Source organism: Eublepharis macularius, chromosome 4, assembly GCF_028583425.1.
Source record: "Eublepharis macularius isolate TG4126 chromosome 4, MPM_Emac_v1.0, whole genome shotgun sequence".
In the NCBI taxonomy this organism is placed as follows: domain Eukaryota; kingdom Metazoa; phylum Chordata; class Lepidosauria; order Squamata; family Eublepharidae; genus Eublepharis; species Eublepharis macularius.
Window position 1 is genome coordinate 146,233,852 of NC_072793.1, and position 16,138 is coordinate 146,249,989.

The 16,138-nt window shown below is 44.1% G+C and overlaps 1 protein-coding gene across 1 annotated transcript in view; it reads left to right on the plus strand.

Annotated features, from left to right (window-relative positions):
* ADAMTS9 (ADAM metallopeptidase with thrombospondin type 1 motif 9) overlaps positions 1 to 16,138 on the plus strand; it is a 173,563-nt gene that overhangs the window by 50,841 nt on the left and 106,584 nt on the right. The window contains exon 12 of the mRNA XM_054976014.1: positions 10,682 to 10,827. Coding sequence (XP_054831989.1) covers positions 10,682 to 10,827 — 146 coding nt within the window. The remainder of the gene's footprint in view (positions 1 to 10,681; positions 10,828 to 16,138) is intronic.

The following is a 16,138-nucleotide window of genomic DNA, read 5'->3' on the forward strand; positions in this document are numbered from 1 at the left end:
AACAATTTTCATTCTATATCTGTATTTAGAATATTTCTATGCCTCCTCTTTAGAGTCATACTTGAGGCGACTTACAATAAATACCACAGTATTAAAACACAATCCATTAAAACATAAGCAGCATAAAAGATACCAATAAAACAGAAGCCGACCAATAAAAAGCTAGTAAAATTAAATCCTAATTTAAAAACCTGGATACAAAGATGTGTTTTGGCCTGGCTCATAAAAGAAAGTAAATTAGGCACCAGACAAGCCTCAAGGGGGAAGGCATGCTAAAGGCAAGGTGACACCCCCACACTGTCCCTAGTCACCCCCTACTTCATCTTTGAGGATGGGGGCATAGAGAGCAGGGATTGAGAGGCAGACAACTGGTGTGTTGGGTAGTAGGGGTGTGTGATTCATGTATGGAATTTGAAAAAAAGCTGCATTTTTGCTGATTTGGTAAAATTAGGCTTTTCTGGATCAAAATAGGCAATACCAAATCAGATTTGGTATTCTGAACTCAAGCCACCAAATTAATTCAGTAAAATTTGGTAACATTCAGTAAACAAGGTATGACAGATGGGACTGGCTCCAGTTCCACTTCTCCTGAGAAATAGCCAATGGGAGCAGGTGGAATGCTGAGCCAATGAGAGTTAGTGTCTGTGTGCCTCGGAAGAGACCTGCACCTCCAGTTGTAGGCCAGGATCCAGTTGCACCCCCAAGCTACGAACCTCTTCCTTTAGGGGGAGCACTGCCCCCTCTAGGACAGGAAGCTCTGCAGTCCCTATCAGCTTATCCATTGATCAGCAGCACCTCAGTCTTTCTGGACTGAGCTTCAGTTTATTGGCTCTCCCTTTATCCATTACCTTCTCCAGGCACCTGTTCAGGACTTCCACAGACCCTTCTGGCTTAGCTGCCAAGGAGAAATAGAGCTGGGCATCATTCACATTGGTGGCACCTCATTCCAAATCCCTGGATGGCCTCTCCCAGTGGTTTCACAAATGCTGTGGGGCCAAGCTGCAGCCCCTCAGCGTCACCTTCTGGAATCAGTTAGTCAAGTAAGGAAGTCTTACTCAGAAATAAAGACTACTGCTTAGATATACAGAAATCTTTATTAATTAACAATGAAGCAAAGTAATTAAAAGCCAGAAGAGTCTCAGTGGATCTTTAAGCAGCAAAACAATAAAACTAGCTGTCCTAAACAATGCAGTTGGTACCTGAAGCAGTTGTTAATTCACTCCACAGTGTACATCAATTGATTGAGCAGTAGCAGAACATTCAAGCCCAATAATATTTAACCCTTGGTAGAGATGCAGGGAGTGCCTCATAAGAAGATCCATAGGCCAAAGAGGTTTAGTGCCAAAGACTGTTTTTCACACTTGACACCTGCTAAGGTATAGATTTCTAGGTGCTCTGCCATATGACTCATGTTAACCAATAGAATGTCTCACTTTAGAGAATCTTCCAGAATTGTCATATTAGTGCTCTTTTCTTCCCCCGCCAAACTCTGAAATTAATTAGTGCCATTCTCCCCACTGGATGGCTTTGAGGAGATAACAGAGAACAAAAGCTTCTCAGACCAAGTGCATCTGGTTAAAAGCACGGAGCACTTGGTTTCCAAATTGACCCTTAGTTGTATCACAGATAGTCGTTTATTACCTCCTGGACCCAGTTAATTAACCCAACCTGGCATGTTAGACATGAGGGCAAGACTGGAAATGGTGGGCTGTAATCTTCGAAACACCTTGTTTGCTTCATCAGGTCTCACCAACTGCTGACAGGATTTTCCTACTGACAGTCAGGAACCCCTCTGGATCCATCAGCCTCCTGAGGCGGACCATATTAATTGTCTCCCCACCCTTACTGAGGTTCTGATTGTCTGAGTCTATATCCTACCAGATAATGGATGGCAAGAGCAGAGTGGAAAATTCTTTATCCCCAGAATAAAAACAAATTGGGTGTATGACGTGCTGTATGAGTAAGTACCAGAATGTTCTGGGACAGTCCCATGGTTATCATGGCAATCATGAAGTCCTGAGCTTCTCCTGTTAGGTCAGCCTTGGCATGAATATTGAAGTTTCCAGGGACACCAAGCCTTGGGGTGCTCAATGCCAAGTCCAAGATCGTCTCTGTCACCTCAGACAGATCAATTCTTGGGCAGCAGGGTGGGCGATACACCTACAAAGTCCCTATTTTGTCCTGAGTCCTCAGAATCAGATACACACATTCCAAACTGTGATTCTGGCTAACAAAACATCTGGAGAGTGCTGCAGAGGCCCAAAAGACCACCACCACCCACCCACCCACTAAGCCAAGGCACGAGGACACCTGGCATTAGCATTCATGAATCAGAGCTCACTTCACCAGCCTTACAAAAGCTCATGTTGAAATAAATTTTGTTATCCTAAGCAGTGTTACACCCTTCGAAGCCATTGACCTTGATAGACTTAGCAGGGTGTAACTTTTTTTAGGATTACACTGTTACCCTTTAAGGTGCCGCTAGTCTTCTGCTTAATTTTTACAGAAGAATCGGCTGTTATAAACAGCAGCTCTGTGGTGTTCGTTTTCTTGACTCTGCTTAATAGCTTTGATTGCTGTGCAGGGGTGAGAAATGCATAATGTCGTGTCATTAAGTCGTGGGGCAAGAGGAATTATATGCTTAAAGATGGGAAATTGATGGGGTGGAATTTTATCTAGGACCTTTGTTTTTGTTGACTGTCCTGTGTTCCTAGTGATGTCTACGTAATTGAAGCAAACTCCTGTAGCTCTTTTCAGCTATCCAGTCTACACATGCACTCAATTTGTGCTTTATTCTGTGCATATGCAGATTGCATGAATATTTACATTATATCATTATATCATTCTCATAACAAGAAGTGTGTTCATTCAATGAGAGTACATTGGTATGTGTGATATGCAATCTGGAATTTTCAGGGTATTGGTTCATAGATTCAAAATTGAAATTCATTCGCTCGAACAACTGTACACGCATACAGCATAAAAATGGCAGTGTGTGCACTGTAATGCTTGAATAGCCTCACGTCTTCTGCATTCCTGATACCATAACAAAATCCATGGATTTGAACTTTGGTTTGCAAGGAAGTAAGCAAGGCTGCTGATAGCAGTGTTCCTCCCTGATGAGCACAGAGGAACGATGCTGCAGGAGTGAGATTTTGGCTGTCTTGCCTGGAGCTTTGTTCTCTTTATAGGTCCCCTCTCGATCACCACCTCTTGTTAAAGCTATGTTTGCCCTGTCTCCTCTTTTGCTTTCTGGCTGAACAAGAAATAATAACTTATAGCCAGGCAAGTTGCAGGGTTGCTCTTTGTGGGGTTGTGGTTTCCAGGACAGGAATTAATTGCAAGTTCCTGGGCTTTCAAGCATCAGACTGGAACGCAAGGGGATCTGCTTGTTAGGGCAGTTTGGCTGGAGCCCCTCTTGGCAAGTGGATAGCTGGTGTTCCAGTCAATTTCACTGTCAAAGGGGAGGGTAGAGGAAGGATTATTTTACCCTTATTATGAGTGAGTTTCAGTAGACCACAGCTCCTTTCAGTTCGCCTAAGGCAGCCAACAATAAAGTACAGGGATAACTCTCAGCAAAACAGCATCTTGAACTGTTTTGCAGGGGGAAAACTTTTAGGAAGCTTCCCTAACTTGAAAATGGATTTCTCTTATCTCTTGCAGCAGCATGTCTTCCATCATTTATATGCTTTTAGATTTCAGAATGATTTGATGTTTTCTTTCAGCGTGTCTGTTCTATTGACCTATTATGTCAGCTAACCACTAATCAGGAAGTCAGACAAACAGTTTTCTTGTTCTGGATCAGTAAATGGGCACAGCTCAATGGCTTTGGGAGGTTTTCCACTGCTGGACTCAGTGGTTTGACTACTCTTTCATCCCATCTGCGCAATGTACATCATTCTCCCCTCCATTTTATACTCCTGACAAAAGTTCTGTGAGGCAGGCTAGACTAAGAGGGAGTGACTGTCCCAAGGCCATCTAGTAAGCTTCTGTGGCACAGTGGGTATTCAAACCTGCATCTCACACCAACGAACATGATCTCTGCCTGCTCTGCCTTGGAGAGGTGCACAGTGTATCAGGATGCCGGCACTGTCAGAGATTTACATCAAAAGCCAGAAGTGATAGAGCTTCTTGGCTCAAAGTGGCCTTGTGGGACAAAGTACTCTCTGGCTCAAACAAACTGACAGTGAAGTCGTCTCCCACAATAGAACCACCATCCCAATCCAAGCCACCTTCCTCGGTTCCAGGGTCTAGGTCATCAGATCCAACCGAGCATCATCCCTCAGTTTCGGCTGCTCTTCCATCGGATTCTTGTTCAACGGCATGTGATCCTCTGCCCAGTCACTAACAGTTTTTCACTCTGGGATGCAAGAGACGCCCCTTCCCAGCTCTGACCCATCAGGAATGTGCCACCTCTGAACCGTCTGCTAAGAAGGTGAAGAGTAAATTAAAACATCAAAGCTACCGGCATCCACCACACACAGCAAGCAGGGTCTCTCTCCGATCTCAACTCCGTCTGTTATTATAGAGGAAGAAGTCATTAACCCCCACCTCCTTGCACTTCATCCCTGCATGAGGACAATGAGGACTATAATCCCACCAAGGATTTCCCAGTTTGAGGACCAGTCCCTAGTCTATGGAACCAACATCAGTTCCTACAAATTTACAGGATTCTTCTCAATACTTAGGCCTTCAGCAACCACCACCCATTCTATTGCTCTTGCAGGCTGTGTCTACACCATCAGCTTCACACATGACCACCCCTTGAGCTACGATTCCAGTGCCGCCACCTGTGGCCAATTGGCATGACTTTGTAAATTGACTACAGTCTGCCTCTATGTTCCCACAGTTACAAAGCTTTCCATCAGTTCCGATCCCATCAGTTCCAGACCCTTTGTTGGTTCCAACCCCACCAATCCAGCTCCACCTCTGGTTCTAGTCCCTTTGGTTCAGACATCTACCATTCTTGGAGCTCCACCTGTTCCACCCCATCAGTTCTGATCTCACTCACCTGCCTTCTCAGATTCAGATGAAGGTATTGTCTCACAGTCCAATGTCACTTCAGAACTGGCGTCAGATCCATCACCAGAGGAAGCTGTGGGTGACACAGCATCATCTTCTCCAAACAAGAACTATTGCCTATTTTCGGAGCAAATGATATACATGGCCAGAACAGTAGAATTAGATGTCTTTACCTCTGTGCCAGAACCAAAGGGTATGGACACCCTTGGGTTAAGTTCTCAGGCTGTGCCCACCTCTCCAGGATCTGAGTACAGTTCTGGGAAAGGATAATTTGGCATGTTGATGGTTTGTCACGGGTTGTAGTGGCATAAAAACCAATTTTGTAATGGTCTCATTCTCAGATAAGCAAAAAAAAAAAGACTGAAGTAGTAGAGACCATGAGACGCAGCAGTATTTGACTTAAGACAGCAGACTGATAACACTTGGCAATGAACAAATGGACCAAGGACTGCAGTCTTCTCACCCTATCATCTGGAAGAAAAGCCCTCCCCATGGAGGAGTCAACTCTAGCCCCAATGAAACATATATTTTGACTGGAGGTAAGGATAGACAAACCTCGGCTGGAAATGGTGTTTGAAGTGAGATAAATGTGATAATTAAGTAGTGCAAAGGACTCTGCTGCTAGTAGCCAATCGTCCAAATACAGGTAAATGAAGCAGTCCTTGGAGCTACTACCGCTGCCATGCACTTAGTGAATATCCATGATGCGGAGGCCAAGCCAAAGGGAATGTGTTGAAGATATTCACCCCCACATTGAAAATGTAGATACATCCTGCGATCAGAATGTATGGAGTACGCATCTTTTAAATCAATAACTGCAAACCATGCAAAACTCTTGGCCTTTAAATAATAAAGATCAGGTAAGGGCCATTTCCATATGTCCTAAAAATAGCACCACACTCACCGAACGCTGGCAGCTTTTTTGCACAATTTCTGATGTCACCATTTCCAAAATGGATGCAGGCAGTTATGATTCCATTTTGATGACGCTATAAAAATGAAATCAACTGCCTGCATCTTTTTTGGAAACGGTGATGTCAGAAATCACGCAAAAAAGTTGCCAGTGTTCAATTAGTGTGGTGCTATTTTTAGGATATGTGGAAATGGCTAGTGTTGTCTGTGTGAATCTGAACCCGGTGCGGGGTGAGTGAAACTGACAGCCCTATTCTGCTGCCCGAGCAGGAGGAGAAAGACAGCTGTCAGTTTGACAGACCCTGCGCCAGGTTCAGCCCATGGGCTGAGGCCGGCGCGGGGTCGGTCAAACTGACAGCTCCCATTCTCCTGCCACTCAGAGGACAAGAGAAGAGGGCTGTCAGTTTCACTCACCCCACACTGGGTTCAGCCCATGGATTCAGCCCGGGAACCCCACGCGGGGTCTGTTCTCCTCCTGCTTAGGGTCTGTCAAACTGACAGCTCTGCCACCTGAGCGGGAGGAGAACGACAGCTGTTAGTTTGACAGACCCTGCTTGGGGTTCCCTGCACGGGGTCTGTCAAACTGACAGCTGTCAAACTGACAACCCTGTTCTGCTGCCCAAGCGGGAGGAGAACAACAGCTGTCAGTTTGACAGACCCCGTGCCGGGAACCCCGCTCAGGCGGCAGAACAGGGCTGTCAGTTTCACTTATCCCATGCCATGGGCTGAGGCCAGCATGGGGCCTGCCAAACTGATAGCTCCCATTCTCCTGCCACTCGGGTGGCAGAACAGGGCTGTCAGTTTCACTCACCCTGCACTGGGTTCAGCCAATGGGCTGAAGCTAGCGTGGGGTGTGTGAAACTGACAGTCCCCTTCTTCTGCCGCTTGCTGGCAGACTCCTCAGCAGCGCCAGCCTGTCTGGGGACTCCTCAGCAGCGCCACACACTCCTCAGCAGCGCCAGCCTGTCCTCCTCCATTGGTTATTAGCTTGCTATACTCTCAATGTGGGACTACACAGAAGAACAGCGACAAAACCAGGGTTGCAGTTCCCCGTAGATGTTGTTTGCCGAGTGTCTTCTTTGCTGGCCCACATTCCTTCCCTCCTGCCCTGCTGTGAATGCCTTTTTTGCCTGTAACTTTTCATTACTCTGTTGACTTAGGAGAACTGAGGGAAGTAGTTGTGCTCCACCTATCTACCTGTTTTTGGTGGGAAAAGGTTAGCGCATGCGCAGTAGAAGTGGAACACCCTCTTTCAGATTTTAGAGCTACAAAATCTCTCTCTGAGACTGGCCTGTGTCTGCACAGTCTCAGTGTGTGCCTGCACAGAAGACACTCGATGAACAACAGTTACAGGTAAGTGCAATTCTCTTCTTCAGCAGTTTGGCATTGGCTTTGGCAAGGGAAAGAGCTATTGTTGTTATTTTATGGATCCATTAGTTTAACTCCTGTATCTATTAAATACTCTTGGTTTCTATAATTGATTCAACATGCAGAATTCAGTACTTCTACTCGGTGTGTGTGTGGGGGGGCACTTCCACTAGTTTCCCTTCCACTAATGTGCCACTCCCATATTGTACCTTATACTATTCCCAAGGTCTCCTTGACTGCCAGGAATTATTTCGAGGTGCACAATGGGCTGCAGGAGGAATGCAGGGAGGCAAGAAAAAATCTGTTCACAGGCAGCATTTTGGATCTAATCCTTTGTATCCAGTGTTGCTTACAATGCTTCCATCTACTTTCTAGCTGTTTTCCTTGCAAATTTCAACCGCCAGAACAGACCATGTACCACTTGGGAGTCAATTAGTTTAGGCTTTGCTGTTTTTGTCAAAGAAGCTGAAAAAAGATGTGTTTTAACAGAAGTTTTCCAGTATTTAACCTTTGTTATTGGGCTTAAAAGTGTTTGAGTAGAAGATTCACTGAATGAATGCTGCAGCCCTATATTAGATGATAGATCTGAATTTTCATCACTCTTTCCCCCATTGCTTTCATTTCTGCTTCATTTGGAACATTAACAAAGCTATGTTCTTGACATCTTGTGTTTCCCCCTGCAGTTTGCTTTTACAGACAAATCTCTTATGTATTCTGCTGTGTATACGTTTCTGAGATATCAATAGTGCCTGCGAGATAGACAGTCCCCTCCTGCTGTCATGCAGGCACATATTGTGGGATTGGTGCAGATGCTGATCCCCCCCATCAAGATTCAGGCTAATAAGTTCTGCCTCTGGATTCAGCTTCCTTCTCAGATGCTCTTGTCTAACAGCATACTTGCCATCTCTACTCGTTAGGCAGGATTTTCACTGCCCTTAGTGGCTGTGCTCTGTTTGTGAAACGTTTTTCAATAGCACTTGGAAGGGAGAATGGGGCTGGGTAGCTGACACCAAGCTGCTTTGCCATCTATATTGCCTTCAAGAATCTGAACTGCGGTGTAGTTTTTCTGGGTGATTTTTAGTACTGTTTTACATACTGGTGTACTGGTATAGGTTGTCAACTCAGAAAATGAAGACCTTGGCAATAAAAGATTCTTTTATGGACTCTGAAACAAAAATTTCAGTGCAGTTCCTGTAGTTTATATAATGTTATTAACTGCACTAATGATAGGGGAAAACATTACTGTAGAAGCAAGATACTGCCTGTAATAGTAATCTCAGTTATCTCTAATCTTTAATTTTCATTGCCCTTACTAGTCTGCTGTAGAGTGGGTGGGGAGGTTGGTGTTTGAAGCTTTTTATTATGTGTGTGTGTGTTTCTTTTTTGCTAAAGTTTTAAAATGACTAAAATAAAATCTGAAACAATTATATTTTTAGAATGGATATACAGCTATAGCTACATTTTTTTAACATTCAAAAGCCATCTCACCAAACAGGAGGTGGGCAGTGGACGTACCGTAAGAAATAACTACATAATAACAATTTCCTAACAAAGAAATTCCCAGTTTAGCCACTTCTGGTTATGTCTATCAGTGTCACTGGCTGGGCCAGCCCAAGCAGGGTGGTTCAAGTCCAAGCACCAACACAAAGCCCAAGGGGAGTTCAGGGGTCGAAAGCGAAGCCCCAACTGTGGTCAGAGCATGCACTAAATGCCAGGAGTGCATCCAGAGTCCAAGAGCCAGGTCAGGTGCAGTCCAAGCTCGGTTGCCAGTAGTGTCAGATCCAAAGGCAGGCACAAGCAAGGTACACGGCACACAGAGTGGTTGCAGGTAGTTTGACACTTTGCTTCCACGTCTGGCAGTTTCCTCAGCTCAGCTTTTATAGCCAGGCATGGGTTACAGCCAACTGCTGAGGCTCCAGCCTACTGCTACTCATCATCACTCTCCAGCAGCTGGCGTCAGTTCAGGAGACGAGCACTGCGCTGTCTCTCCTGCAGCTCCAGCCTCAGCCTTTGTCTGCGGTGTACTGTAAGTGAACCGGGGGGGGGGGGGGTGAGCCCCTGGCTGGGTTTCCCCTGTGATGTTGGCAGTCCCTGGCTGAGCTTCCCCTATGGGGCTGGAGACGAGTACTGGTGGCTCTGCCTCAGCTGCTGGCTGTAAGCTCCGATTAGCCAGCAGCTGTGGCTCCTGATTACCAGCCTCTGCTGAGTAAGGGCTGGCTACATGGCGCTCCTCTTCTCCCGAGGAGTCCTGCCTGGCTACACAAAGCCCCTCTCCTCCTGAGGAGTCCTCGCTCTCACTGAGCCCAGACTGGGCCATGACATCCACTCTTTCAATCAAATAGTATGTTTGGGACTTAAATTTGCAAAGTATTTATCGTAGCAGTTTGTATTTTCTGTAGTTTTAATCTTGCTTTTAGCCATGTTTTTGATTTGGCTCTGGATATATGCTGCCAATCAGAATCTGACCAAGACAGCTACGTGAATCCCAAGACTTTTGGAGCCATGTGGGAATTCATGGCCCCTTCTTGAAACAGTTTACTCAAAGTAAAGACATGTTTGGAGACAGAAACATACTACATGTTAAGTATTGGTATCTAGGACTAGGCTCAGTCCTAGAAACTGTGGATTTGCTAGAGGAGGAGAAGGAGATTCTATCCTATGTGTAGCACCTTTTCTAGCAACTAAGACTTTATTTTGCAGAGACTTACTGACATATGTAAGAATCCAAGCAATTGTGTACCATGCAGGGAATTGTAGAATGAGGTATCAAAATGACCTCCATAACTAGAGGAATAGAAAGCCCAGTTTTACTCTTGTATCTCAGCTAAGACATGTTGGTGTGCCATGTCGTTTCAGAAACTCATGCTAGTGCTGAGAATCTCCCGCATCATGGATTAGCTGGGATTTTGATGTTCTGTACTTGCTAGGTGGTTGGAGAGGGAAGTGCCTCTCTGTCTACATGTAAGTTCACAGAGGATCTAGTCAGTGGGGTGGAGCTATTGTTGTTGTCACGTCAACATTTGCTCAATCCAGGAATTTGGCCCCTGTTAGAAGGCAGTTGTCATCCAGGACGTTCAATTACAGAAAATTGTACTGATTTAGAATCTTCCACTTGCTTGTTTTGCAGATATTCTAAGTGCTTGGTCAGCTATCTAAATAAGTACACCTGTGCTCTGTGATTTGGTATTGGGATAAAGAATTCATAGTTGTAAGATATAAGGTGCTTTGGCTGCCACATTTTTAAAGCAAGGTGTATAAACAATCAAATACAAAGTATATCTTAAGAGGGTTTTAGAATGTCAGGTCTCAGCAATGAAACCATGTTGTAAAACTGCTTTTTCTCTCTCCTACCATCTTCCATCTGATTTCTGGAGTTTAGCACTGCAAGTATGGCCATTGTGTTCCCAGGGAACGAGAACTGCCTGTGATAGATGGGACATGGGGTACATGGAGCCCTTTTGGCGCTTGCTCACGAAGCTGTGGTGGGGGAATTAAAAATGCTGTTCGAGAGTGCAACAGGCCTGAGTAAGTACATGAGTGTTTAACAGTACATTCTGTTTCACTATTGAAAATGAATCAATATTTCATTGTTCCTTCCTTCAAAAAACTGGAAAAATGAGGATAGGCTGTTATCTCCATCCCAAAATCTGAATGTCTTTAACAAGTACTGTGTAATGTAGGAAACTGTTTTGGGTCTCCGTTTCTAATTGGCTTCAGCCCAACAGAGATGAAGATGCTAAGTCAGGGCTGATTCCAGTGTAGCGAGATTCCTACAAGGGTAGCATTTTTATGGAGAAAAGACATGACTGTTACATACAAGTGCATTTTCCTGCATGTACGTAGGCTGTGAAATCATAGGTAATCATAGCTTTTCAGCACACATACAGTGATAAGTGGTACATATATCTACTGGGTAGATATGAGGGCAGAGTTGGCATCTGGGTCTGTTGCAGGGTCTGGTATCTGTGCTGGTGACTGCTAGCAGATTCATGGTTGTTAGTGAGAAGTCGTTTAAGGTTGGGGGGCTATCTATAGGCAAGGAGAGGTCTTCCACCCAGGGCTTGTGAGGCATCATTTACCAGGATGGGTTGTAGATCACTGATGATACGCTGGATGGTTTGAGCTTCATTTGGTGGGTACTGTAGCCCCAAAAATGCTTGTTGTAAATCTCTTAAGTGGGAGTCCCGATCAAGGGTATTGGAGCAGATACAATTGTAACATAAGGCTTGGCAGTAGACAATCGACCGAGTGGTATGTTTAGGGTGGTAGCTGGAGGCATGTAGATATGAGTATCGGTTGGTGGGTTTCTGGTATAAGCGGTCCATTATGTAGTTGTACAGTGGTATCCAGGAAGTGTACCTGCTGTGTAGAGTGGTCCAGGCTTAGGTTGATAGTAGGGTGAAAGTTGTTGAGCTGAGGAAGTGTTGCTCCAAGTCTGCCATGAATATGCTAGCATATGGTGGTGCCATGCATGTGCCCATGGCTGTGCCGTTAACCTGTAGATACAAGCTGTCACCAAATTTGAAGTAATTGTGAGTGAGTACAAAGTGGGAAAGTTCAATAGCGAGGTGTGCTGTGGTTTTGTCCGGGATAATATTCCTGATGGTTTTTTGCAGTCCATCTAGACTGGATCTAGACAGGTTCTCAGAAGCATTTTAGCACGTGTGATTCTGTAAGTGCCTGGATCGAATCTTAGACTCACACTGGGTCAGAATGCTCATTGCAAGTCTCTTGGAAGGAGATTTGATCCAGTGAGAAGTCTGATACCATTATGAAATCCAGCGTAATTGGATTTCACAGGGCCAAACTAGATGTGGCAGCCTCCTTGTGGCCATCGCAAGCAGTGGAAGAGTTGATACAGGATTGTTCTTTTAATTTGATTGCTTGTAAAGGTTTTTCAATCTACTCTTCTTTTTGATTCTGCACTGGTTTTAATTGTTTAGCTTTTAGCCTTTTCCAGTTTAGGGGTGCTGACAAGGAGTGTTACTGAAATTTGTAATATTCTGCTGTTGCTTTTAGCTCATAGCATTTGTCCTGCATTTTAGTACTGTTGCTTGTAGCTTTGGTTGATGGCTATTATTTTATCTGTGATTTAATTTTATCTAGAAACTGCCTCAAACACATGGTGGGAAGTGTGGTATATAAATACCTTAACTAAATAAATGTGCAATGGGAAAATGTAACATTCTAATCCTGGGGGCCACAGCTAAAGAGGTATCAGAATGGAAATGAGGGGAGGGGGACTTCTTAAAAATGTACCCCATTCCATTTTGGAGACCATCAGTGTCCATGAATCCCTTTTGGCTCCTACCTTAGAGAAAGCTGAGGGAGCCCTACCTAGGGGAACAGCTCTTCTGATATCTCTGCGTTATCCCTGGACGTTACTTGGATTACATCTTCTATTTCTGCGTACCTCCAGAGCTTATCTTGATGGTGTTCAAAACGGGCAGTGTTAAGACATAAGCACATCTTCAGATAACTGCCTGGGTGCTTAATAGAAACAGACTGAGATTCTCCTTGGTTGTTGTGTTGAAAATGGGCTATGTTGTGTGGCTTTGCTGATTTTTGCAATGAATAAGTGAAGACATACTTTAACAAATGTGGGTTTTATTAGCAGTCACCCACCTACACTATGTTAAGACACATGACAAGCTACATCATGCTTGAAATCTGTGTTTCTTAAACGCAGCAGTACTCTATCTTAAAAAGTTCCCCTGCAGTAAGACTAGATGATGACCAGGATCTTGAGCCTGAGAAGAGACTAGGCAATCATCTGATCATAGATAATTTATGTTTAAAATTCTTCATCTTACAAGGGGCTTCCACAGTCATTTCAAATGTTCAGGTTTATACCTGATTAATTTTATGCCTCTATCTCTTTATTAGAGGGCTCTACATAAAATCTGATTTCATAAGAATGGTAGATTTGCAAACACCCACTTGCATTCATTACTAAAATGGATTGCATGGTAAGAGAGGTAACAGCAAATTGGAAATAAGACTCTTTTCTTAAGCAAGTCTTCCTATCTGTGTGAGGTATATAAAGCCAGGTCTGGGCCTGGTTTTTGTTCTCTTTCCAAGAAAGATGATGTTCAGTCATTAAATATCTTTAAAGCTCTCATAAAATTTGTAAGGGTGGTTTGGGGCAGGTTTGGAAAAGAAAATCAATTTCAGAGCTGTATGTTTTAACCCACACTTTCTTATTGAAAGAAGTTTCATTATGGCAAATGTTCAGCAGATGGATGATAGCTTGGCAGCAAAATCTAGACCAATGCAGTTTGTGACAGCTCAAAATTTGCAATATAGTGCTTCTGACAGCAAAAATTGCACCAGAAAACAGAATTACCTTGAAAACTTCCTGTATGTGGCCTTTGGTCCCATCTCTCAAATAAAATATCCGTGCCATCAATAATAAAACCTTTCTTTTTAGGAGGATCATGATTCAAAAACTTAGGTATAGATTCCATACAGGGTTGGCAGGTCCCCTGGGGGATAAACGGGTGTGTGAGGGGTGGGCATTTACTCCACCTGTGCAAGCTCCTGTGTTGCCAGAAAATGATGTCATTTCTGGATGACACAGAAGCGATGAGTCATGCTGGGGGTCAATTCTTTAAAAATCAACCCGAAACTTAGTGTTTGGGACTATTTTTAGAGAATTGGCCCTGAGTGCACCCCCCACACTCAGGATCCCCCACACCTGTCTGGTGGGGGGAAAGGCGGGTGAATGGGCCTCCTGGGGCATGCTCCTGGTGCAGTGCAACAACATCACTTCCTGGAATGGTGTCGTTCAGACCACAGGAGTGCTCCTGCACTTCGTACCTGGTCAATTTGGGGACTGAACAGGCTGAATCTTTAAGAATCAGCCTGGCGTGAAACTCGGGAGCACTCCTGCAGCCTGCATGATGCTCTCACTCCCAGAAATGACAGAAATGGCATGTGTGATTGCTGGGTCACCCTCCCTCCCACCAGGAGGGTAAGGGTACCTGGCATTTTGTATGTGTGCCTAAGGCCTGCATTTGGCCTTTCTAGGTGCCTTCCCCCCTATTAGCAAGGTGAGCCAAATCAAATTTTATTATTACGGTCATAGACCAGCAAGCAAGATACAATGGATAGTAAAACTTATGGGTAAATAAAACAGCAGGACAATAAAACAGTACAGTGAAATGACACATTAAAATTATTTTAAAACCCAATACTGCGTAAAACCTAATCCAACATAAATACAAAATTAAGAAAGCTCCCTTTAGTTAGTAATATAATGTCTCCTGCTCTTCATTGTCAACCATCCGAATCTAGCAACCTTGTATGTTACGTCCTCTTTCTTCTCTGACAGCATTTTCGAAAGAAGAAGAGCTCTTTGTCTTCCTGGGTATACTACAAGTATAGGCATTATATAGACTTTTCTGATCTGATTGTACATTTTACACTCAAAGATAACATGTTCTAAGGATTCTATTTTCCCATCAGCACAGGGGCACGGGCGTTTTTTGTCTGAAGCCCCTGCTATGGTGAGCGGTCTGGCAAGCTTGGCTTTGTATCTCTGTAAGAACAACTTCAAACTAACATGTTTACTTCCCTGTATGAAGGAAATTTTTTTTCTAAACCAGTATTAATTCTTGGATTAAATGAATCCTGTTTTATTCATGGAGAGATGTATGTTTCAGCAGAACACATTTTGGATTTCAACCAGGAAGTTAGCAGGCTGCTGTGGTTAGGGAAGTTCCAGATTCAAATCTCTGCTCTGAAGCTCACTTTTGATTAGTTCTCTCTCAGCCCAACCATCCTTGGCAAAATGGGGGGGAGGGGATCTTGTATATCACTGTGGGCTCTTGGGAGGAAGGGGAGGATTAAAAATAGATTAAAATAATGTGGAGATTGTATCTAATCTTGCCTAATCCCTTAGCTTTCAAGTTCTTTAGTATATAACGTTTTATCTTACACAAGTAATTTTTGTGTAGGGAAAAGTATGTCCACCATCATCTATGAGGTGACGTTTGAGAATTTATTTTGTACTGGGTGCGTGTACTGGGCACTGAAATGTTTTAATGCTCATCTGTTCTTGCAAGTGGTTTTCCAGTGAGGATTCTGCAGCTCTCATATTCTGCTCTGAAAATCCTTGTCCACCAAGTAATCCAGACCAGTAGAATTTGACACCCGCCAAGACGAATACAACCCTCCAGCCTTAAACAGTGGCTTGGCAGGTGCTCAGTAGCTCTTCTGCTTTTGCAGACCAGGCAGACATTCAAAGGGTAGCTTTATGGAGCTCACGGCTAATAGCTGTGTTGGGCGAGTTGTATATTGGTTAGCTAAGGTTCTTAAATCTTCCTCTCTTGTTCTGGGCCTCCAGCCTTCCTTTGGGGGATTTGTTCTGCCCTTCTGCATGCCTTGCAGATGCAGCACTTTCCGTCTTTCTGTGGCAACCTAGTATTCAGCATTGTGGCTGACTGGCTTTGGTGTCTTTCAAACTGGAGTTTTACCAGTGACCAAGTTGAGAAGGAACAGCCCACTTGCCTCAGGCTTTTGTAAGTCTTGACAAGCGTAAATGAAAAGGAAGATTAAAAGGAATAGGGATGTTTTCGAAAACTGATGAGTTGAACATAGGTGTGTTTGAACCAGATAGATTGGCTAAAATGTATAAGAATATGTCAAGTAGATGCTGGAAATGTGGGAAACACACAGGAACATTTTACCACATGCCGAGGACTTGTCAAGATACACATAAATTTTTGGTAATGGCGCATGCAGTGGTCCACTCCAAACAGTTTTACAGACCCCAATAGCTTTTAAACCTGAGCTGTTTTTGTTGAATTGCATTCCAGATGAATTTAGTAAGGAC